The sequence below is a fragment of the Monodon monoceros genome, unplaced genomic scaffold (genome assembly GCF_005190385.1).
Source record: "Monodon monoceros isolate NGI ecotype Baffin Bay Population unplaced genomic scaffold, NGI_Narwhal_1 Super_Scaffold_13, whole genome shotgun sequence".
Classification (NCBI taxonomy): domain Eukaryota; kingdom Metazoa; phylum Chordata; class Mammalia; order Artiodactyla; family Monodontidae; genus Monodon; species Monodon monoceros.
Window position 1 is genome coordinate 28,376,699 of NW_021703769.1, and position 22,422 is coordinate 28,399,120.

The 22,422-nt window shown below is 46.5% G+C and overlaps 1 protein-coding gene across 1 annotated transcript in view; it reads left to right on the top strand.

Moving 5' to 3' along the window:
- Positions 1-3,878: 3,878 nt before the first annotated feature.
- The window catches only part of STK35 (serine/threonine kinase 35), a 44,378-nt gene continuing 25,834 nt past the window's right edge, over positions 3,879-22,422 (top strand). Inside the window, exons 1-3 of the mRNA XM_029221789.1 lie at positions 3,879-4,449; positions 5,040-5,640; positions 18,576-19,325. Coding sequence (XP_029077622.1) covers positions 4,144-4,449; positions 5,040-5,640; positions 18,576-19,288 — 1,620 coding nt within the window. The 5' untranslated portion in view covers positions 3,879-4,143 and the 3' untranslated portion in view covers positions 19,289-19,325. The remainder of the gene's footprint in view (positions 4,450-5,039; positions 5,641-18,575; positions 19,326-22,422) is intronic.

Sequence of the window (22,422 nt, forward strand, 5' to 3'; positions counted from 1 at the left end):
TAATTGTTGTGAGTTTCGGGCTGTTAGGAAGCATGACAGGCTCCAGTTTTTCTTGCAGACAGCCCTCCTGGAGCCTCTGAAATCCAGTTCCATCATGCGAGGGGAGTTCAAGCCAAAGGCATAGCCTCCCTACAGCCCTCCCCAGCGTCCCCCACTCAGAGTACACCCTCCACTGAGGCACCCACCTCAAGCTTCTGTCCTTCAGAACATCCACAGCCCCTCTGAGGTCCTCCTCCCATACCCCATATCAGCTTCTCTCCCCTTAACCCCTTCCCATCCTCAGCTCCCCTGCTACAACCGCCATTTCAGATGATTCTCTGCCATGGCCCGGTGCCACCTCCAGCCCCCAACCCTCGACTCCCAAGCCCCCTCCTCATTCCCACTACCCTCCGACCCAGCCCACTGGAGTAGTCTCAGCCTTCTCCCAGCTTCTATCCCTTCCACACTCCTCCACTCACCCAACCTTTCCTTCCCAGCCCAGAGCCTACTGCTTTCCCAGAGAACCCCTCCCCCCCACCCCAGGGCCAGCTGCCCCTTGGGTGTTCTTACCCACTGAAGTAGCGGGGATGGGAAGGGAGCATCACCATTCTGCTTCCACTACTCTTCCCTATTCCCTGCGCTGCAGTCACACTGGCCGCTTTGGGTGCTACATCTCAGGACCTTTGCACCTGCTCTTCCTCCTGACATGGAATGTTCTTCTAGTTGGTATGCATTACTGCCCCTTAGCAGTAATTCCCACCCAAAGGTGACCACTGATATGATTTCTGCCGCCACAGATCAGTGTAGCTTGCCTTTACGTTAATGGAATCAAATAGTATGTACTCTTTTTCCCCATTTTTTTTTACAACTTTATTGAGGTAAAGCTGCAAAAATGATGTACAAAAACTGCACTTATTTAAAGTGTACAGTGTACACTTTGAAGTGTTTTGAACATATTCCCCCCTTGAAAGTATCACAAGGTAATTTCAAGATAACGAACATATCCATCCCCTCAAAAAGTTTCTCAAGTCCCTTTGTATTCCATCCCCTCTCCGCCACCCCAACTGCTAATCTGCTTTCTGTCACCATAAATTCGTTTGCATTTTCAAGAATTGTATATAGAATCATCCAGTATATACCCTTTTGTTCCTGACTTCTTTCACTTAGCATAGTTATTTTGATTCATCCATGTTGTATCAATACTTCATTCCTTTTTTTTTTCCCCCACTGAACAGCATTTCTTGGTACAAAAATACCACAATTTGGTTATCCCTTCATTTATTGATGAACATTGGAGTGTTTTCCAGTTTGGGACTTATAGAAAAAGCCACTATAAACATCCTTATGCAAGTGTATTAGTGAACACAGGTTTTCATTTATCTTGGGTAAATACCTAGGCATACAATTACTGGGCTATAGGGTAGATATATATTTAACTTTATAAGAAACTGCCAAACCTTTTTTCTCCAAAGTGGTTGTACCATTTCACATTCTCACCCATTGGCTTAAATTTGACATCAGTCATGTTCCTCACAGCTTCTATACTTACTCCCTCTGCCTGAAATGCCTTTCCACTAGTTTTAGCATGGCTGGCTTGAGGTCTCAGCTCGTGTCACTGTTATAGATTTAGTTGTTATAGACTGGTATAGACTTAATTCCCCCCTTCCCACCCTTGCCAAAATCATATGTGGAATTCACAACCCCCAGTACCTTAGAATGTATCAATAATACATTTGGGGATAAAGTCTTTAAAGGGGTGATTAAATGAGCCAGTTAGGGTAGGCCCTAATCCAATACGACTGTGTCCTTATAAGAAGAGGAAAAGATATCCCCACAGAGAAAATGTCTTACGAGGACACAGCCAGAAGGCAGCCATCTGCAAACTAAGGACAGAGGTCTCAGGAGAAACCAAACCTGCCAACACTCTGATCTTGGAATTCTAGCCTCCACAATTGTGAGAAAATAAATTCCGTTAAGCCACCCAGTCAGTGGTATTTTGTTATGGCAGCCCTAGCAAACTAATACAGAGGCCTTTCAATCAGCATTTTGTAACCATGGGAGTAATTGACTCAGGCAAGAACCATAAATGAATGCTAAAAACAGTGGGTGAGAGTCTGATGAAGAACAGGGTAGTCTCAAAATATCTTACCACAAGACACTTAATAATTACAAAGGGAAAAATAGTAACTTTTCAGTGTAGTACCTTGGCAGACACCACCTTAACCAAATGACCAAAGTGAACATCATCAGTATTGGAATAAAAATATGCCATGTGCCTCCTGATGTGGTACACTGAGGACACAACTCCTTTCAGTGCCATTCCTACCAAAAATGCATAACCTAATTCTAATCATGAGAAAATACCAGACAAATCTAAACTTAGGGACATCTACAAAATGACTCACCAGTACAATTCAAAAATGTTAAGGTCAGGGCTTCCCTGGTGGCGCAGTGGTTGAGAGTCCGCTTGCCGATGCAGGGGACACAGGTTCGTGCCCTGGTCCGGGAAGATCCCACATGCCGCGGAGCGGCTAGGCCCGTGAGCCATGGCCGCTGAGCCTGCGCGTCCGGAGCCTGTGCTCCGCAACGGGAGAGGCCACAACAGTGAGACGCCCGTGTACCGCAAAAAAAAAAAAAAAAAAGTTAAGGTCATAAAGGACAAAGAAAAGCTGAATAATTAACTGCCTTTCTAGAGTAAAGGAAACTCTGGAGTCATGACAACTAAATGCAAAGTGATCCTGACTGGATCGTAGGGAATAGCTATATTATTGGGACAATTAACAAAATTTAAATATGGAAGACATATTAAAGAATTGCATTATTGTCAAAATTCTTGATTTTGATAATTGTACTGAGATTTTGCAAGAGAATATCCATGTTCTTAGGAAGAACACACAGAAATATTTAGGAATGAAAGGGGAATGATGTCTGAAATTTAGTCTAAAGTGGTTTTGGGGGAAAAGAAAATACAAATACATATTATATATAATACATACACAAACAAATACACAAGAGAGAATATGATAATGCAAATGTAGTAAAATATAACAAATTATTATTATGGTTAAAAATATGAGATTCTTTACTATTCTTGTAATTTATATGTAAATTTGAAATTTTATCCAAAAAAAGTTAAGTTTTTAGTGACCACACTAACAAAGTGGCCTGTCCCCAACCCCCAGGCACTCTTTAGCTCATTTTTTCCTCTATTACACTTACATTGTCAAAAATGATCCTATGTATTTATTTAATAATATCTAACATTTAATGTGTGCAAGGCCCTGTCCTATTCTAAGCGCTTTAACTGTCTAACCTCAGTGAATCCTTCAACTACTGTTCTTTCCATATTACAGATGAGGACAAGAGACACTTAAGAAAGTGTTATTTGCACAAAGTCACCCATATGATTTGACGAGGCACAGAACCTCAACTAAGGTAGAGACTGTCTTGTTCACTGCTCTTTCCCCAACAATTTAGAACAAAAACGGTGCCTAGCACATTACAGGCACTCAATATCTGTAGATTCAGTTTACAGATATGGAGCACCTACTCGGCACTGAGGTACAAAGCAGTGAACAAAATAAAGATTCATGTCTAAATGGAGCTTACATTCAGCACTCTCAGCCCTGCACCCAATTAGCCACTTTAGATTTATATCAAAATCTAAATATTTATATATTAATATTTTATATAATATATATATATTTTTATTTGGGGCTATCAACCCTGGGAGGCAAGGCCGAGTCTACCCATTTTTCAGAAGGGGAAACTGAGGCTCCAAGTGGGGCAATGTTTTGCCCAGGATCAAGGAGCTTAATAGGAGACGGGGCGTGGATTCCATCCCAGTGCGGGCGGTTCCCAGGCAAGACCTATGAATCAATTAAACCGACCAATCCAATCAACCAATCAGTATTTATTAGGGCCTACTGGGTACAGCTCCTCTTCATGCAGCGCAGGCAAGGAAGAGAGGAGGTTGCGGTGCGCAGGCGGTTGCGGAGACCGGAGGCCGCTGCCCGATCGCGGGAATTTGGCGCCAGTTTTTTGTTGGTTGGGTGTTCTCGCCTGTGATTGGGCCCCGGCCCCGCGTGGGCTCACCCGGCTGCTACTGGTCGGCCGACCTTGGCAGGACCCCGGCGGCGCAGTACTCGGCTGGCCTTCCGGGGGATGGGCCACCAGGAACCCCCGCTGGCCCGAGTGCGGGCGGGACGTGCGGCTTATATAAAAAGGTTACGTAAAGGGCTCAGCTGGCGCGAACACGTGGAGAGCCGCGGGAGCCCTGACGCCCAGTTGTCCCCTGAGAGCACCGCTGCCGTCACCCGTACGGCAACAGGCTCTGTCGCACACCCGACCCGGGCCACGGTCTCTCGCCCGGCTAGGTACCCGAAGCAGCCCTGGCCCGGAGCGGACCATCCCCAGCTGGGGGCCTTAGAGGGGAAACGCGCTGCCCGGAAGTGGAAGGGCGCAGGCCAGGTAAGGGCGCGGTCCGCGGAGTGAAAGCTAGCACCCAAACTGGAACTACGCCCGCCGCCTCGGGCGTCTGGGGAGGGCAGTTGGGCCCCGGGTTGGGCGCGCTCAGGGACTCCGAACTTTCAAGCCAACCCCTTACACCCGCAGCCCGGCGGGACTTGGGTCGGTCCGCTGGGCTCCGCTCCGGCTTAATTCAATGGACTGTTTACACCCGGGAGAACGCAGGGCGGGACGCGGGGAGGGGCATCCCAGCGGGAGCCAAGCGGAAAAAAGATCTTCACAGTCCGAATTTCTTCTTAAGGGCGATTTTCATAAGTCACGAAAACTGCGAGTCCTTGTTTCTCGTACTGCTGTACAATAAGTTAACTGAAAAGGCGGGGAGTTTCTACTTTTTTTTCCGGCTCCCCCTCTGAGCCAGTGCCCCGTGGTTTCGTCTTTCCCGCTTTCCCCTCCCCTCCCCCGTTCAGTCAGCAGCCGTGCCTTCCGTCTTAAAGGGGCCGTGGCGGCCGGAGGAGGTGGTGGGACGCGCTGAGGCCTGCGCTGCTTGCCTCCCGGCCTTGGCCTGGTCGTTTAACCGATTCTTTCGCCCGCAGGTCACAATCCAGGGTCCCGCTCCTCCGCGTCCCGGGGCCGGACGGAGGGATGAGGCAGGGGGGTCCCGGGCAGCGCCGTTGCTGCTCCCCCCGCCGCCCGCAGCCATGGAAACGGGGGAGGAGGACGGCGCCCGCAGAGGTACACAAAGCCCCGAGCGGAAAAGGCGAAGCCCAGTGCCGCGGGCGCTCAGCGCGAAGCTGAGGCCGGCGGCGGTGGCCCAGGCCATGGATCCGGTGGCGGCCGAGGCCCCGGGCGAGGCCTACCTGGCGCGGCGGCGGCCGGAGGGCGGCGGCGGGTCGGCGAGGCCGCGCTACAGCCTTTTGGCGGAGATCGGGCGCGGCAGCTACGGCGTGGTGTACGAGGCAGTGGCCGGGCGCAGCGGGGCCCGGGTGGCGGTCAAGAAGATCCGCTGCGACGCCCCCGAGAACGTGGAGCTGGCGCTAGCCGAATTCTGGGCCCTGACCAGCCTCAAGCGGCGCCACCAAAACGTCGTGCAGTTTGAGGAGTGCGTCCTGCAGCGCAACGGGCTAGCCCAGCGCATGAGCCACGGCAACAAGAGCTCACAGCTTTACCTGCGTCTGGTGGAAACCTCGCTCAAAGGTAGGAATGCCGAGGGCCGCCCTGGCCACGCATGGCCTGGACCCACGAATCTGCTGGGCTCGGCCCAAACTGACCCCTAGACCCTGGTCCCGGTTTTGTCGCCCTGGACCCGACACACCCTCCTTTCCGGGGCAGACATTCGGGCTGCCCTCTCCTCTCCGGATCCATGATTAGTCCCCGGCACTAATGTTAGCTGGTATTTTAATAACAAGGGCTCATTAAGTGCTAACCATTGCCATAGGAAGTGCTCCATAAGTGTGAACCATTACTATGAAACGTGTAGCACTTTTAAGGTCGGACTTGAGAGTGGAGGGCGTTGGGTTCAGAGTCGGTGGAAGAACTGCCGAGCCCCCTCACACTCTAGGGCCTCTTCTCTTTCCCTCCCAAAGCAAACAAAAAAACTTTGCTGGACCCACCCACACCCGCTCCCTGTCTGGTTCCAAAAATCCTGACACCCTCCGGCTCCACCCTGCTAACTCTTGTTTCCTGGTCTTCCTTTTCCTCTGAGACCCTCCCCACCCCACCACCACCAGCCCTTCATCCCAGGGCAGTCAAGCAAACCGGCGGTTTTCAGCCTAGGTCCTCTAGGGGCCTGCAGAATAATAACTCCACAGGTGGGTCTAGAGCTGTCACACAACACACCTAACATCTTTTTCTTCCCTTCTACAGCCACCCTCTGAGGCTGGCTTCCAAGTGGTTTTATTTATAGGGACGATGGGGCTCAGTGAAGCAAGGGGATTTTGCAGTCCTGGGAGGGCTAGTCCTGGTTTCGGGGTTTTAATTGCAGTTAGGGAGTGTGTGGATCCTGAGTGCTCACGTGCCTTGTTCAAACTACAAGTAGCCAAGGGTCTGTTCATAGAAGAGAGAGCCAGTGGGCTAGGAAGGCCTGAGGAGACTTCCTCAGGGGAGAAGTCGCTAATCTGAGACCCAGCTCTGCCCTAGATCTCTTACAGAGTGACTTGAGGTATAACTTGAAAAGTAACTCCTCTTCTCTTTATATAAGTGGAGAAACTAAGGTTTAGAGGTGAACGAACCTAAGTTGATGGAGGTTAATCAGCTTGTAAGGGAGGTATGGTTGTGCTCCTGGTTTGTTTACAATTTTTCATAGCTTAAGCGATGTGAACTCAGATCTGTCTTGATTCAAGGTCTCAATCCTTTTAAAAGGTGTAATGGTTTCCTCCCTCCCCAAAGGATGAACTAGATCTGACCTTAGTAACAGCAGGTAGGATTTGGGGTGGGGTTGGATAGGGCGTTTTGTTTGGAGCTTTTGCCTGACTATAAGATCCTCCAGGCCCATCCCAAGAGAACTCCTGGTCCTGTTTCAGGTCAGTTGTTTGACAGCGGATTGAGGACATGCTCAATATTACCCGGGGTCCTTTTTCAAAATAGGCTTCTACTTTTTATGCCCATCCCTGCCCCATCCATCCTGAAAAGCCCACTCTCTCTCCAGGGTAAATATATTTGTTTTGAAAAGACTTGCCAGGAGATTCTTTCAGCTTACCTGTATTCTACAGGCTCTTCACTTCACTCTCAGACTGTCTTTTCTGTGGTTAATGAATGGTCTGGACTTCCAACTTACATGACTGCCTTGGGATGTAGGAGTTTGCTTTTCCAAAGGATCCTCTTCTATCCTCAGCTCATTGATACCAGTTTTGAAACTTCAACCTGGGTTGGAAGTCTTTGCTTTGTGTCCCTACATATACTGTTCAAACTTTCCTCACTTGTAGAATTTGTCAAAACTCCGCAGTAAACAGTGGCAGCATAACACAGGCTTTGGGGTTAGACTCACTTTTAGTCATAGTTTGTCTCAGCTGACTGCATGGGACAAGTTGTTTCAAACCTGTGGGGAGCATTCCTTTACTAATAGGGTGAGGGTTCCTCTGTCATAGGGTTGCTGTGCAGCCTGGGAATGTCAACAAGTGCTCCAGATGAGGAGAAATTTGCTGCTTCAGTAAGTTCAGGCTACGTTTTGAATCTTCTTCCACTGTCATCCCCTTCGAAATTCACAATGTTCCTGTTCAAGTTTCCCAAACTTGACCATGGAACACATTCTGTTTCCTGTACTGTAGGCAGCGCCAAGTTGACAGAAACACTGGTATTTTCTTCCTCCCTTTGTGAACTAAAACTGAGGCCTAAAAGAAATGAAATATTTTGCTTTAGCCCACATACTTAATATGTCCCTTTTAGTTATTTGGAGTCTTAAATATATGAGCCTCTACTATGGGTCAGTTAATATTCTGGGCTTAGGGAGAGAGCAGTAAAGACAATGCATGTTGCCTCTGCTTATAAACTGATATTCAGATTTATGTGTCAAGTGTAAATTTAACAAGCAGTTAATAGGCGTTAAGCTTTTTGCTATCAGTATTAAAGTGGAGAACAAATATCCAAATTACTCCAGGTTAAGTTTTCCTGACTTCAGCTTCCAAAATTTAGCAGTCCTGATATGCCGCCGGGGCAGATTCCTTCTAGTTTGCAAGTAATCTGGTTCAGCTCTGTCTGTAAACAGATGCGGTCACCTCTTGCCCCGACTCCTGCAATTTAGAATAATTTTGAATAGACTGAAAAGTGTTAATCTGCCTTAAAGTCTCAATGAACCAAATCCACAAACTTTTACTGAGGTCCCTATGGTGGTATTTGCAGAGGAAAAAAAAACTCTTTGTCCCAAAGGAAATTAATTTGAAGTTTGAGGACATGTAGAAGACTCAAATGCTAATCAAGGTCATGGAAGAAAAGGCAAGTTGGCTCATTAATGGCTTTGTTCTGTGTTGTACATATTAACAAGAATGAGAATCAGGAGTTAGCCAGAAGTTAGCAGAGAAGGTGGGCTTTGAAAGAAGGGGGCCTAGGAACACATGAATAGGTAGAGAAGAGACTGCTATTTATTTCACAGTTTGGCCAAATAGAGAATAGAGAATGGTTGTCTGTCTCCTTTCTCCTCCCCCCTCTCCAAGTATCAACTCCACCAGAAGGCATTTCTCTAGTTTAAAAAAATTATGTATGAATAAACCAATATCAAAAAAGGGGTAAGGGGACTTCTTAATGCAGTTCTTCATCTTCTCCACTTAGATAGACTTCTATGTCTTATGTCCTTCCTTTCTCTCTGAACAAAGACCAAAAAGTCCTACCCAGAGCATTAAATAGAGAACAGAAGTTTCAGACAGTCAGTAGTGAGCCATCTTAGATGTCTGATCTGGCCTTCTGTTTCACAGGGAAGGAAATTGAAGCCCAGAAAAGAGACAGGACTTGCCCCAGATGAGTTAGTGGTAGTATTCAAACCAGTCTCCCAGGCTTTTTTAAACCAGATTAACAATCCTGTAAATTATTTGGTTGATGGGTTGGTGGCTTTGTTTAACTTTTAAGAACTTTTCATTAAAAAAGGGTTAACAGTTTGCTTTTATCCCCTTGTTTCCATTGCCAAAGGACCCTCTCCTGATTGCACCTAAAACTGAATTCAAGATTACTGCCACTTAGACAGCAGGCATGCCTGAGCTCATTGTCAAACTCAGAAATTCTGATGCTCTCTACAAAGTGCACACTGATCCTTATACAAATAGCAGCAAATAAAGACAAAAAAAAAAAATCCACAACAAACTGTCAAGGCTCACAAAACTGAATAATTAGAAGTTTGGAAAAGCCAGGAACCTAGCTTATCCCAACTTGGTAAACGTGACATGTTCCGCTTGACCAATTATTTGACGTTTGCTGTACTCAAGATACCTGGAGGGGCTTTCACATGGGTGGGAATCTTGGCCCTTGGGAGGCAGTCTTGTCTGCACGCCGATGCATGGTGTGACTGTGAGGCATACACTGCACTAGAAGAAGCTATGCAGAGTTTCCTCCACGAGGCATGCAGAAGGCTTGGCCATGACAGTCGTGCAAGGTCATGAGTGGTGGGTGTCCCAGAAAACAGTAGAGGTTCCCTCTGGGAGCATAGAGGCCTGGGGAAGCAAGGAAGGAGGTAGACCTCAGGAAGCTGAGGGGGAGCCAGTGTCTTAGTGGATGGGTTGTTGGCCTGCAAACTCCTCTCAGCCCATTGAGAGCCCAGGGAAATCTTGGGCTCAGAGCTGGGTGCCCCCTTCCCAGGATGCTGGAAAGCACCTCTGAATTCTCTACTGCAGCTTTGGGGTCTCAGAGTTTAGAGATCCCTGGGTAGAGGCAGGGAGCTGAATGGTAGTCTTCGGCTACCCTGACATAGATATAAAGGCAGCATTTAGGGTCCCTGGAAATGAATGGGATACAGTAGAACATTGGTATTGACTGGGAGTCGGAAGGTCTTAGTCCCAGTTTCACCCTGTTAATAAAAGCTAAAACTCACTGATTGCTGTGTGCCAAGAGCTGTTCTAAAGGTTTTATGCCTCTTAACTGTTTCAGTCTTCGTAACCACCTTTTGAAGTCAATACTATAATTATCCCTATTTTACGGGTGAGACAACTTGAGGCACTGAGGTTAGTGACATTGCCCGATGTATAGCAGCTCAGCAGAACCAAGCCAGTCTCCAAGCCCCAGCATTCTGGATTGAGTCAGCTTTCCTTCACAGCTGCGCTGCACTCTTGGGACAGGTGGCTTAAGTTCTGGGCTCTCCTGTTTTTCTTGTTGTTAAATGGGTGTAATCATATTTTACTCAGAAGCTAATGGCTACTATCTATTTTCAATTATGTGTTAACCAGTACTTGCGGCACTGCTGATTTCTACTGGTGCCTCCCCTAGGTCTCAGCTGCCAGGGACCCTCTGCCTCCTTTCTGTTCTGCTCTTGATTGTCTTGGGACAACCGCACAGACTTTCCTTTTCTCTTGCTACTGACAGACTGCTTTCCTTCTGTGTGCATTGGGGGTTTTAGATACCAGCCCCAGGAGATAGAAGCAACACTTACTTGAGAGCTTTGATTAATTGGCCTTGTATTGGGTAGGGCTTTTTACACTGTAAGTACACTCTCAAAGAGAGCTTAGCTTCCCAATAGAACATCAGTTTATTTTCAGCTCGAACTTGGCTTTTGGTGGTATTTAGCCACGGGCCCTCCTCAGTAACTCACAAATTCTGGATGCTTACCTAGTTGTCTTAATCTAAACATTCTTCATGCCCTATACTAGAATGTTCTCTGATATTTCTCTGTTTTAAGCCTCTCCAGCTAACAGTTCTCATCTTGATTCATTTCACCCAGTTATTGATCACCTACTCAATGTGTGTGAGGTGCATTGCGGGAGCCCGGAGACATGGTCTCGTTCCACTGTGGTGCCCAGTCTAAGGGAGGAGGTGGGCACAGCACAACCAATGATACTTCACTGCAGCCTGTGAGAGGTGCTTTAGGGGGGACAGCTGGCAGGAATGTGGACTAAGTTTAGAGGAGGGAAGGATGAGTTGTAAAAGGGTAAATCAGATGTGAGCCTGGCACGCAGTAAGGCTAGGCATGTGGCAAGGACCATTGCACATGGAGAGAGAAACAACCAGGACTGCCCTACTCCCCAGTCTGCCTGGCCAGTGGAATCTGCATTTTTAACAAGAGCCTTGCAATGTTCCAAGTCCTAATAGCTAACCTTAGATTTTTATGGTTCATCCTCTCATTTAATCCTCTCCACTTTAGGTTGGAGTTTTTGTAACCTGGTTTTACACACAAGAAAATCAAGATCCATTAAGTCAAGTAACTTGTCCATTCCCACAGTGGTGAAAGGTCAGGCTCTAGGTTTATATCCAGATGTTCTTTGCAATTTTTAACATGATTAATACCCAGTAGTTGTCTGCTCTGGTGTCCAGGCACCTTGCAAGAGGCTTCGTATGTCACAGTTAAGCCTCCCAACAGCCCGTTGAGGTAAGTGTCTCTTCCCAATTTATGAAAAATGAAATATTCATGGGGTCTTTTTTAGCAGTTTGCCCAGGGTCACATTAGCCATGAAAGTGTGGGAGTGGGTGGTTTTGACCCCAGGCCTGGCTGGCTCCTTCTCCTTTCCCCCTGGGCCTGAGAGTTCCTAACTGGCCTCTTGGCCTCTACAGGACACTGCATCTTGCCCTGGCAGCCACCCTGAGCGGGTGTGTGCTGTAGTGCGCAAAGACATTTGATTAATGAAGTACTTTGAATTGAACACACCCTGTGGTGTTGACACTGGACCCAGCCTCTTTATAGTGACACAGCTCAAGGTCATTGAGGCTGGGAGGAGGGCTTGGTCTATGCTCCTTTTGGGAGAATGTGCTGAATGGTCCTCATCTTCAGCATCTTCTCAGGACTGATCTTCTGAACCACTTCTTTAGTTAAAAGTTGTATATTAAAATTTTTATTTAATCAGAAGCAGGGATAGCTATGGTCATAACAAATTCAAACCTCATTTCTGGTTTCCTTTATAATATTTTCTTAAACATAACTTTAAAATTTTATATCTTATGTCTCACTTCACATTAAACATGCTTATGATGTGTTATGTGATCTTCTCTTTTGGCTTTTTAAGTAAATTTTGTTGAAGTAAAACATGGCCCTTTAAGGATTCAACGAAGTGGTGATGCCATTATTAACCATTAATTACTCGTGGACAGTTGTTCTAACTCCTTACTTGTACTGTGCTGTGTGGAATACCAGTTCTGTGTGTTTTTAGTGCTTGGTGTGCCCTTTTGTTGCTGGTAGTGGTAGGTTTTTGTTTTTGTTTTGCCTTTTTGGTACTCTTCTTTTAGAATAAATTCCTGGAGTGGGGTTTTTATGTCGTGTTGAGCATTTTGAAGACTTGTGATAAATATTGCTGAATTGCTTATCTCAGCATGCTTATCAAGATCATAATCCTCTGTGAAAAATGAATCAGTGTGTTATGTGGTTGGCCTATCAATACTGGAGACTTAAGGAACATTGAACTCCTTGGGGGCGTCCATAAGAGTACTTAACGAGGAACTGTCACAGTGGGAAGTGGAGCATCCAGGTGTTAACTTCTGCTGCAGGCAGTGAGAGGCAGCAGTAAAGCATCAGGGTTAGGAATCCAGGCTGTGGAGACTCTGGGGTCTGCCTCTGTGAGACTGTAGTGAGACCGAAGGCAAGTTATTTAATCTTTTGAGCCTCAGTTTCCTCACTTGTGAAAGGGTCATGTACGTAGATGCAAGTTGGGAGTAAGAAGAGAGGATTGGCTTCTTCCTTCCTTCCATGACATGTGAAGTGATGAGTTGCTCAGTTCTGTTGATTATAAACCTCCAAGACCTTTCTCCCATCCCCTTCCTGCCTCCTCCCTGGCGAGCCCTCACTTCTTCAGCTTTCAGGACCTCCTGATGCATCTCTTGGCCTCTAGTCTGTCTTCCGTTTCTAACTCCTCTTGCCTCCAGAGGAAACCTGTTTCGTCGATTCTCAGACGTGTTCTTCCACATGTTAACATCTCTGAAATCAGAACTCAGTCAGTGGCAAACCAGAGTGTTGTCAACAGCTTGGATGTCTTACCTAAATGGTACGTCTAACTTTACATTGGTGACTTCTTAGTTTCAATAAGCAACTTATCTTTCTAAAATACTTCAAGAACTTTTAGTCACTTCCCATTTCTTAGAGTTCACATTCTTGTAGTCTGCCAGATACCATTATGAGCTGACTCCAGCTTCACCTCCAGCCTCATTCCTCCCCATCTCCTACCACATCTCTTCTGTGATTACCCCAGGTTACGTGGGTCCCTCGCTGCACGCTTACACCCCCCTGTGCCGTGTGCTCACTCTCTTCACCCCGGGAAACACAGTGCATGAGCTGCTTACTCTCAGCCTGCCCTTCTTTCGTCCTAACCACCCTTCCCTACCCCTCAGGCAGGGCTGCCTCCTTTTCCTTATTCTCATAGCTGCAGTCATTCTGCTTCTAATGGCTGGAAGCCTTCATAAGGGCAGAGGCTTTTGCTCATCACATGTTTGGGGTCTGCCAAGCAGTGCATGCTCTAGCATAACTGTGTACTTATACTAGAGCATAGCAGATGCCAGCCATTATATAGGGGAGGGATAAACAACAAGGTTCTGCTGTACAGCACAGGGAGCTATGTTCACTGTCCTGTGGCAAACCATAATGGAAAAGAATATGTACATGTATAACTGAGTCACTTTGCTGTACAGCAGAGATCGGCACAGCGTTGTAAATCAACTATATTTCAATATAAAAAAAAGTCGGATTTCTGGAGGATGCTTGGAAATAGGCTTATAAAATTCTGAGTATTTTGTATCCCTTTCCAGGAAGTGCCTGCCTTTCCACAGCTCATACTGACTTACCGTCATGCTGAGCCTCCTGACCTCAAGTTTCTGAATACAGCCCATTTTGTTGGGAGACTTCAGCCACTGCTTATGCCCATGAGTAATGAGATGCGAGGCACCTGCTTGATTTTTTTTAACTTTATTTTTTTAAATTTATCTATTTGGCAGCGCCGGGACTTAGTTGCAGCACTTGGGATCTTGATTGCCAAGTGTGGGATCTTTTAGTTACAGCATGTGGGACCTAGTTCCCTGACCAGGGATCGAACTCAGGGATCGCTCCTGCATTGGGAGCACCAAGTCTTAGCCACTGGACCACCAGGGAAGTCCCCTGCTTGATTTTTTTTTTTTTTTAATTGTTTCCCTGTGAACTGTGGCATAGGATATGTTTTGAAATACAGTTTATTTTGTGATCTTCTGGCTACTGGACTTGGGAAAGGTAATAAAACGCCCCTGAAGGTAGGCCTGCCTCTAATCAAAGTGCATTTCTTTGCCCCCTGTAGCCTGGGAGTTAGCACATTCTGGTGGAGGGATGTGGCTGTGCAGGATCGCACCTTACCAACCACTCACGGCTGTGATAAATAGTTCCTGGAACCCAGTGGGCTCTCAAAGGTTGATTTGCCACAAATCCTTATCACCTTCAAATAACACTCTCTTTTCTACAGCTCTGGGCAGCTAAATTTTCAGCCCTTTTTAGTCTTACAGAACTGTCAGATTTATACCAAACAAGGGAATTATAAAACTTAAGTAAATTTTGTTTGTTTCTATCGGTTCAAAAAACTGAATTTCATGTGAGGATTCTACTAGTGTCTGCATCTGTTTGTTCCAGTTTTACATCCCAAAACTGGGGAAGTAACCACAGGGTGGCTTCAGTGACGCACTGGGGTCGCTGTGAAACAGACCTGAGCTGAAACTCCTGGTCACCTGACCTCTATTGGCCCCCTACCCTGACTGGACCATGGCGACGTTTTGAGTCTCCAGGAATTTGTATCAGCTTAGAACCAGTGTTCGATAATCCCTGGAAGTTTGACCATTTTCCCTTCCCCAGTGCGCAGTCACCCTGGTAAATAATGAGACTTGGGCTTTGGCTGATCAGAAGAGGAAAGTTACCTGGGAAATCAGGCACATGTCGAGTAGGTTAGCTTTCAGGCTGGGCCCTAAGGTACACGTTCAGATGCACCTGCACAGATTTGGGGAGAGCGGTCACCTTTTACGTAGAGAGGTCACCCCAAATAAAAGTGGCCTGCTCTGGCTAGAATATGGATTTTAGCTATTACAGCCTGAGAAATGTGATATCATCATCCATTTTCATTTTCTTTCTCAGTTTCATCTTTTGCCTAACGTGTGAAAGCTGTATTCTCTGGCCTCCAGCACTGAGAGTATTGAAATCCGTGACTTGCTAGGACTTGGCTGGGGTCTGGTGGGAATGATGATGTAGGAGATGGTAAAGGATGTGATTCCCCCAAAGTACCTTATACTCTGCCTACTGTGACTTAACTCAGGAGTATGTGGTGTAAGTGTCATTCTCATTTGATGGATGAGAAGACTGAGTCTCAGAGGTTCAGGGACTTGCCCCAGGTTCTAGCTATCTTCCCATCATACTCAGCCTCGAAACCACCCAGTAAACCGGGGGCAGAATTGGGGTCTCAACCTAGACTACTGTCTTCTGGTCTTCTATTACTCTTCTGTTACTGTGTGCTCTTCTACTACTTGCTTCTCAACAGAAATGCACCCAGTGCGTTGAGTGCCGCATTCCCTCCCTCCATCTTGCTGTGATGAGAGGTAGCTGAGAGGCCCAGTAGACAATCTGCCTGAAGGAAAGGGCTGGAATTCTTACATGCCTCTTATGTTGTTTGTGGGCAGTTGGGATTCTTTCATGAAAACACATACTGCAGCTTCTCATGAAATAAGCCCAAGGTCCTACCCAGTGCAAAGTGCTTTTTGTCTCTGGGACAAGTAGCTACGTCCCCCACTTTCCATTCTGTCATGCTCACTGATACTTTGTCTGCTTCCTGTCCAGTTCTGTCATCTCTACAAACAGCCCTCTTCTTTGGCGTCTCCTGACCTTAGCTCATTCCCCAGAGCAAGTCCCTTAATCCCAGGTCTCATCTACCCACTCACTCACTGACTGAGGGCACTTTTTTACCTTTTTTCTTTTCTTTCCCTGGATTCTCATAACCTGGACTTATATGTAGTCTGTTTTACAGAGTTGTTGTCTTTTTATTTCAATTGCCATAGTTACCAACTTTGTGTATAAAATAATCATCATTCCCCACCCTTTATTTCCCCACCAGAAGTTTCACTGTTTTCTGATGTGGCCTTTGCAGAAGGAATTTGATGCCTTTTTAATAGTTTCCTTTCTGGCTCTACCACCCCCAAACATTTCTTGCTCTCCTTTTTATGGGTCTTTACTCGGGAGTCTAGGTTGATTGATCAGGGCTCAGATCACCACTTCATTTTGCAGTCTTTTTATTTATTTATTTATTTTTAATTTATTTTTGGCTGCATTGCGTCTTTGTTGCTGCGCGCGGGCTTTCTCTAGTTGCAGTGAGCGGGGGTTACTCTTCGTTGCAGTGCACGGGCTTCTTATGGCGGTAGCTTCTCTTGTTGCAGAGCATGGGCTCTAGGCACAGCGGGCTTCAGTAGTTCTGGTTTAAGGTCTTAGTTGCTCTGCGGCATGTGGGATCTTCCTGGACCAGGGCTTGAACCCGTGTCCCCTGAATTGGCAAGCAGATTCTTAACCACTGTGCCACCAGGGAAGTCCCTGGGGTCCTTCTAGATAGAACCTCAGCCTACTGGAGCAGATGACCTAGAAAGAGGATTATGAGATGGGAAACAACTGATTTAAAAAAAAAAAAAAAAATCTGCCCTAAACTAGTTCTACCTGTATGACTCTTGATTGTGAGCAGTATAAGCAAACTATATAATTACAGGGGAAATGTGGTCTGTCAGATCGTGGTCAAAAACCTAAAGCTGGGCTTCCCTGGTGGCACAGTGGTTGAGAGTCCGCCTGCCAACGCAGGGGACACGGGTTCGTGCCCCGGTCCAGGAGGATCACGTGTGCTGCGGAGCGGCTGGGCCCGTGAGCCATGGCCGCTGGGCCTGTGCGTCTGGAGCCTGTGCTCCGCAACGGGAGAGGCCACAACAGTGAGAGGCCCGCGTACCACAAAAAAACAAAACAAAACAGAAAAGCCTAAAGCTTTTGCCTTGTCCGTCTAGTCATCTTCTTGGATCAACCTAGAACTTCCAGACCACTGGCTTTTTGTAGGCTATGTTCCTTGGTAATTTCGGGGCTTAGCAACATCTCATCTGGATCACCCATTCTCTTTGTAATAAAGTAAATGACTAGTGAAAGAAACCCTCTGGCAGAGGCTGTGTGAGGGGTTGCAGCCTTCATCTTTGGTAGAATGGAGACACTGTACAGGGGATCAGAGGACTTTTCCTCAGGGTCTGGCTCAGTCACGAATGATCCATGTGACCACCCGGGGCTGACCCAGCCTCATCAGCAAGATGAGACACCTGCCTGCTTAGGCTCAAGCTTTTTGGGCTCTTGCAGTCACCAGATAACTTCATGCTAAGGCTTCAGTGTACCGTTAATTGCTTTATAAAGTGTATTGGGATTTGTTTGGAGATGCCAGTCAGCAGCTTTCCTGGAGTTTCTGTGGTTCAAAAGGAAAGATTTTCTGAGGAAGGCAGAGCTGGAGTTTCAAGTTTCCACATAACTTGATGACATCTTACATCCACTTCAGACTTCCTATGTACACCTCTCTGGTCTGTTTATTCCTGTGCCTCGTTATCCATCCCATCTCAGCCCAGAGTTTCCTTCTGGCTTCTCCCTGCTGATTTACTGCCTGTCTTTTAGGGGTCACTCAAGTCCTGCCCCTTCGGACTTCTTTAGATCTGGTGACTCCTACCCACCCTTCACTGTTCGTAAAACTTGACCTTGATGCAGATGCACAGCTAATGATGCTTGCTGTTTTAAACATCCGTTATCTCCTTCAAACTAAACTTATAGAGATGGGCCTGTCACTTACCTAACTTGTGCTAGGCATGTGGTGGGCTACCAGAAAACACTGAGTTGGAGTGTGTCTGAAATAAACTTGTAGTGCCATTCTAGTTGCATCGGCAAGAATCCCTGCACAAGGCAGGAAGGAAGGAAGGGAGGGAAGGTCTTTGGCTTAGCATGGAGTAACAGACATTTGACGGTCTTCTCACATATTTTCCCTCGTCTCAGCAGCAGCCCTGGGAGATGTGGGTGGTATGGTGCTGCCCGTTTGGAGACAGTGTAATGAAACACAGTGGCGCTGCAGTCATGGATTTGAGTCTGTTAACTCTTAAGTCGCTGTGAGCCTCGGGTTCTTCATTTTATTAGATGGGGCTATTTCTTCCTACCTCCTAGGGTGGTAGTAAATACTAAATTGAACGTCAGGTGCCAGTGTTGGTACTCTGTGTTACACATGGCCATTTACAGGTGAAGAAGCAGAAGTGGAAACTGGGAGAGGTGAACTAAGGTGCCTCCTGGCTAATCACCGGTAAACCAGGGTTCCCTTATCTTGTTATCACTTGACTCACCCTGTGTGAGTAGAGATGGGCCTTGTTGTGCAGAGTTGGCTCCGTGCCAGTTATGCTGGTCCTCTTGGATTGGAGCGATCGTCATCACTGTCACTCCTACTCTAATATGCTACAGCCCTTTAGTCTACAAGTGGTGTGACTGTGTCCATCTCACTTGGGCTCTTTCTGGTCTTCCCTTGATTTAGGAGAAAGGATCCTGGGTTATGCTGAGGAGCCCTGCTATCTCTGGTTTGTCATGGAATTCTGTGAAGGTGGAGACCTGAATCAGTATGTCCTGTCCCGGAGGCCGGACCCAGCCACCAACAAGAGCTTCATGCTACAGCTCACGAGCGCCATTGCCTTCCTGCACAAAAACCACATCGTGCACAGGGACCTAAAGCCAGACAACATCCTCATCACAGAGCGGTCTGGCACCCCCATCCTCAAGGTGGCAGACTTTGGACTAAGCAAGGTCTGTGCTGGGCTGGCCCCCCGAGGTAAAGAGGGCAATCAAGACAACAAAAATGTGAATGTGAATAAATACTGGCTGTCCTCAGCCTGTGGCTCAGACTTCTACATGGCCCCTGAAGTCTGGGAGGGACACTACACAGCCAAGGCTGACATCTTTGCCCTGGGCATTATCATCTGGGCAATGATAGAAAGAATCACTTTCATTGACTCTGAGACCAAGAAGGAGCTCCTGGGGACCTATATCAAACAGGGGACTGAGATCGTCCCTGTTGGTGAGGCGCTGCTAGAAAACCCAAAGATGGAGTTGCACATCCCCCAGAAACGCAGGACTTCCATGTCTGAGGGGATCAAGCAGCTCTTGAAAGATATGTTAGCTGCTAACCCACAGGACCGGCCTGATGCCTTTGAACTTGAAACCAGAATGGACCAGGTCACATGTGCTGCTTAAAATTCAGGGCAGAGCATCTTGGGTGTTCTTAAACTAGGTGAGTGTACTTCTTTTTGTTCTGCATGCACACTTCCTGGACTACTGGATTCTTCAATCTGAGCCCAGGGAGGCGGGGGGTATGGAGTTGGGGGCAAATGCAGCGTTGAAGAGAACTAAGTGCTGGTTACCAAAGATTCCTCCCAAGTCTCAATGAGGAAATTGAGGGATTATTTGAGTGGGATTATTTGAGTACAAATGAGAAAGTCTAGGGAAGTTTTGAGTAGATATTGCATTTGAGCTGAGTCTCTTAAGTGTTTTAGAAATACTTTCTCATCAATTAATAAATGCTTACTGTAGAAAATGTGCAAAAGAAGTACGGACATTTTTTTCAGCATATAAACACTGTCCCCAGTTTGTATCCTTCCTACTCGCACATCCAATTCTGCATAGTTTAGATCATGCTCTTTTAGGTTTAGTTTCCTGCTCTTCCATTCAGCTCTAACCCGAGCATTTTCCATGTCATACTTTGAAAGCATGGCCTTCAATAATTGACATTCTATTATAGGTACAGTAACGTAACCATTCTCCCACTTCAGATAGCACATGTCCATTTCTCCATTTTAGATACTATAAACAGTGTGTGAGTGACTATTCTTTTAGAGAAATCTTTGCTTATTTAACAGATTGATTGTGGGCTTTCATTTGTCAAGTACCGTGCTAGGCTCTGGGATAACAGTGGTAAGCAAAATCAGAAAACATGCCCCATCCTCATGACTTCTGCGGCTTAGTCAAGGAGAGAAACATTAAATCAGTATTTATCATAGTTGCTTTACAAGGAACGTAAGGAAATTGACCTTTCAGGGAATAGTGCCCAGAAGCAAGAGTAGGGAATTGGAAGCAGAGGGGAGCATCCCAGGTAAAAGGCCTAGCCTCTGCAAGGGACCTGAAGCCAGCGGGAGCCTAGCATATTGGAGAGCCTCCAGCAGTTTGGAGTAGTGAAGGATGTAGTAGACAGGTGGTAGTTGGGGAGGACAGTGGCCTGCTGGAGCGTGGATAGAGCTGAGGTGGATAATCCAAAAGTGTGTACCAGGAACAGCTCTGGTAGTTCAGTTGGACCAGAGTCTGAGATGTGAGCAAGGGAAATAAGACTAGAAATAAGGTGAAACATGGGACCCTGGAATTTGACCTTGACTTAGTAGGCATTTGGGAGCCATATGCAAAGCAGAGCAGAGCAATGTAGCATTAAGAGCTTCAGCATGTGTAAGCTGATTTGAACCGGAGATTGGGAGACCAGTTGGACCAATTATTTGATTCACGCTAGTAAGGGATGTTGTTGAACCTAAATGTAGTAGCACTGAGGATAGAGGAGTGCTTGGATCTTTGGGGCAGAATTGGCAAGGCAACTGGCCAATATTGAAGAAGAAGGAAGTAATAGATGTTGGGAGATTAATGTCAGTAGATATACATGCTGGCTAGCGTATTGGTCAGATTTGATTCATTTTCCTTAAAGGGAATGGAAAAGAAAAGAACATTGAATACCTACCATGAATGCTAGGTATTTTCACATGTACCATTTTGTTTCACCTTTGCAACCCTGCAAGGGTTAAGTCATTTACCCACGATCCTACTAATTTAAGGGCAGGTATATCTTAACTCATGTTCCTTCTCCCCCCAGCCCCCTTTTTCTTAGTATCAAGATGGCAAGCTGGAAATAAGCTAGACTTAGATTTTGCTGAAGGCTTGAGAGGAGGTGATAGGGAGCGGAAGCAGATCCCAGTGGTCATGAGGAAGGAGCCTCAGCACCTGGGGCACAGAGCCCTCCATTACCTAGGTGGGTTCTTAGTCCCTTCTTTCCCTTCATCGCCCTCACATTTCTGGTTGGTATTGGTTAATGCTGATTTGAGCCTGGTTATGCTTCAGTATTCAGTGAACTTACTTCTCAAATGAGTCACTCCAGGTTTAATTCTTCCATTCCACAAACATGATCTTCCAGGTGCCAGGCCAGTTTGTCCTACTGCCCAGTGAGTAAGAGAACAGCGTTCTTAAAGCTAGGTTTGGGGTAGTACCATGTTCGAGCCTAAAAAGGGTTGGCTAGACAGTATTTTAATTGTATTTCATGCTGTCACTTTCCATTTCCATCTCATCTTTTCTACTTTAAAAAAACCTCTTAGAATTCAAGTTTGCCCTGGGGTAGAAAGAAGGTTGTCATTGGAAGAGGGATCTGAATTTGGGTTAGGATTATGGGGTTGTCATAACTAATTGAAATCATGGCTCCCACTTGGACATCCACACTTGGGATTTGTGCTTTGTTGCAGGGCAAAGTTAAAGTTAAAGCTTAATAGCAGTGATTGCTTCAGGTAGGAGAAATAGGTGACCTTGGGATGAGAAAAGATCAGAAACATAGTTACAGCCAAGTGTCCCAGACTCTGACAACTAATGAGGACAGTGCTTGGTCAGTTGGTACCTATCCTACCCTGTCCTAGCTGGGCACTTAGAACTGTGGGCCGGGTCCAGGGCCCTGGTCTTTGTGACCAGGAGCTGAGCCTTGTAGTGCCAAAGGTTCAAATCAGTTGTGGTATAAGTGAGTATTTGGCTGGTTAGAGAATCAGAGGCTTGAGCTGGGAGGAACTATTGAGTCTAAACTCCCCTCTCTCCCAATCAAGCTTTATAGATGGAGAAGCTAATTCCATATATTCATTCAACACATTTATTGAGAAACTATTTGCCAGGGACTATTTCAGGCACAGAAGATACATTAGTGAGCAGAACCAACAAAAATTCTTACAGTTGTAGAGCTTACATCTACTGGGGAGACAGACATAACTTAGCTGTGGGTTAGTGGAGGGATATAGACCAGGATAAGGGAGATCAGAATGCAGGGAGGTGAGGGATGGAGGTGTACTTCCAAGTGGAAGAGATCAGGGTTGGTCTTAAGACAGTGACCTTTGAGCAGAGGTTAGAAGGAGTAGAGGGAGTGAACCATGAGGATTTCTGGAGGAAGAACATCCCAGACAGAGGCAATAGCCATTATAATAGCTTGAAGGCTAGATAGAGTGAGCAGGGAGGAGAGTATAGGAAAAGAAGCTAGAGAGGTAATTAGGAGTCAACTAGAATAGCCCTTGTAGGCCACTGTGAGGATTTTGGCCTTTAATCTT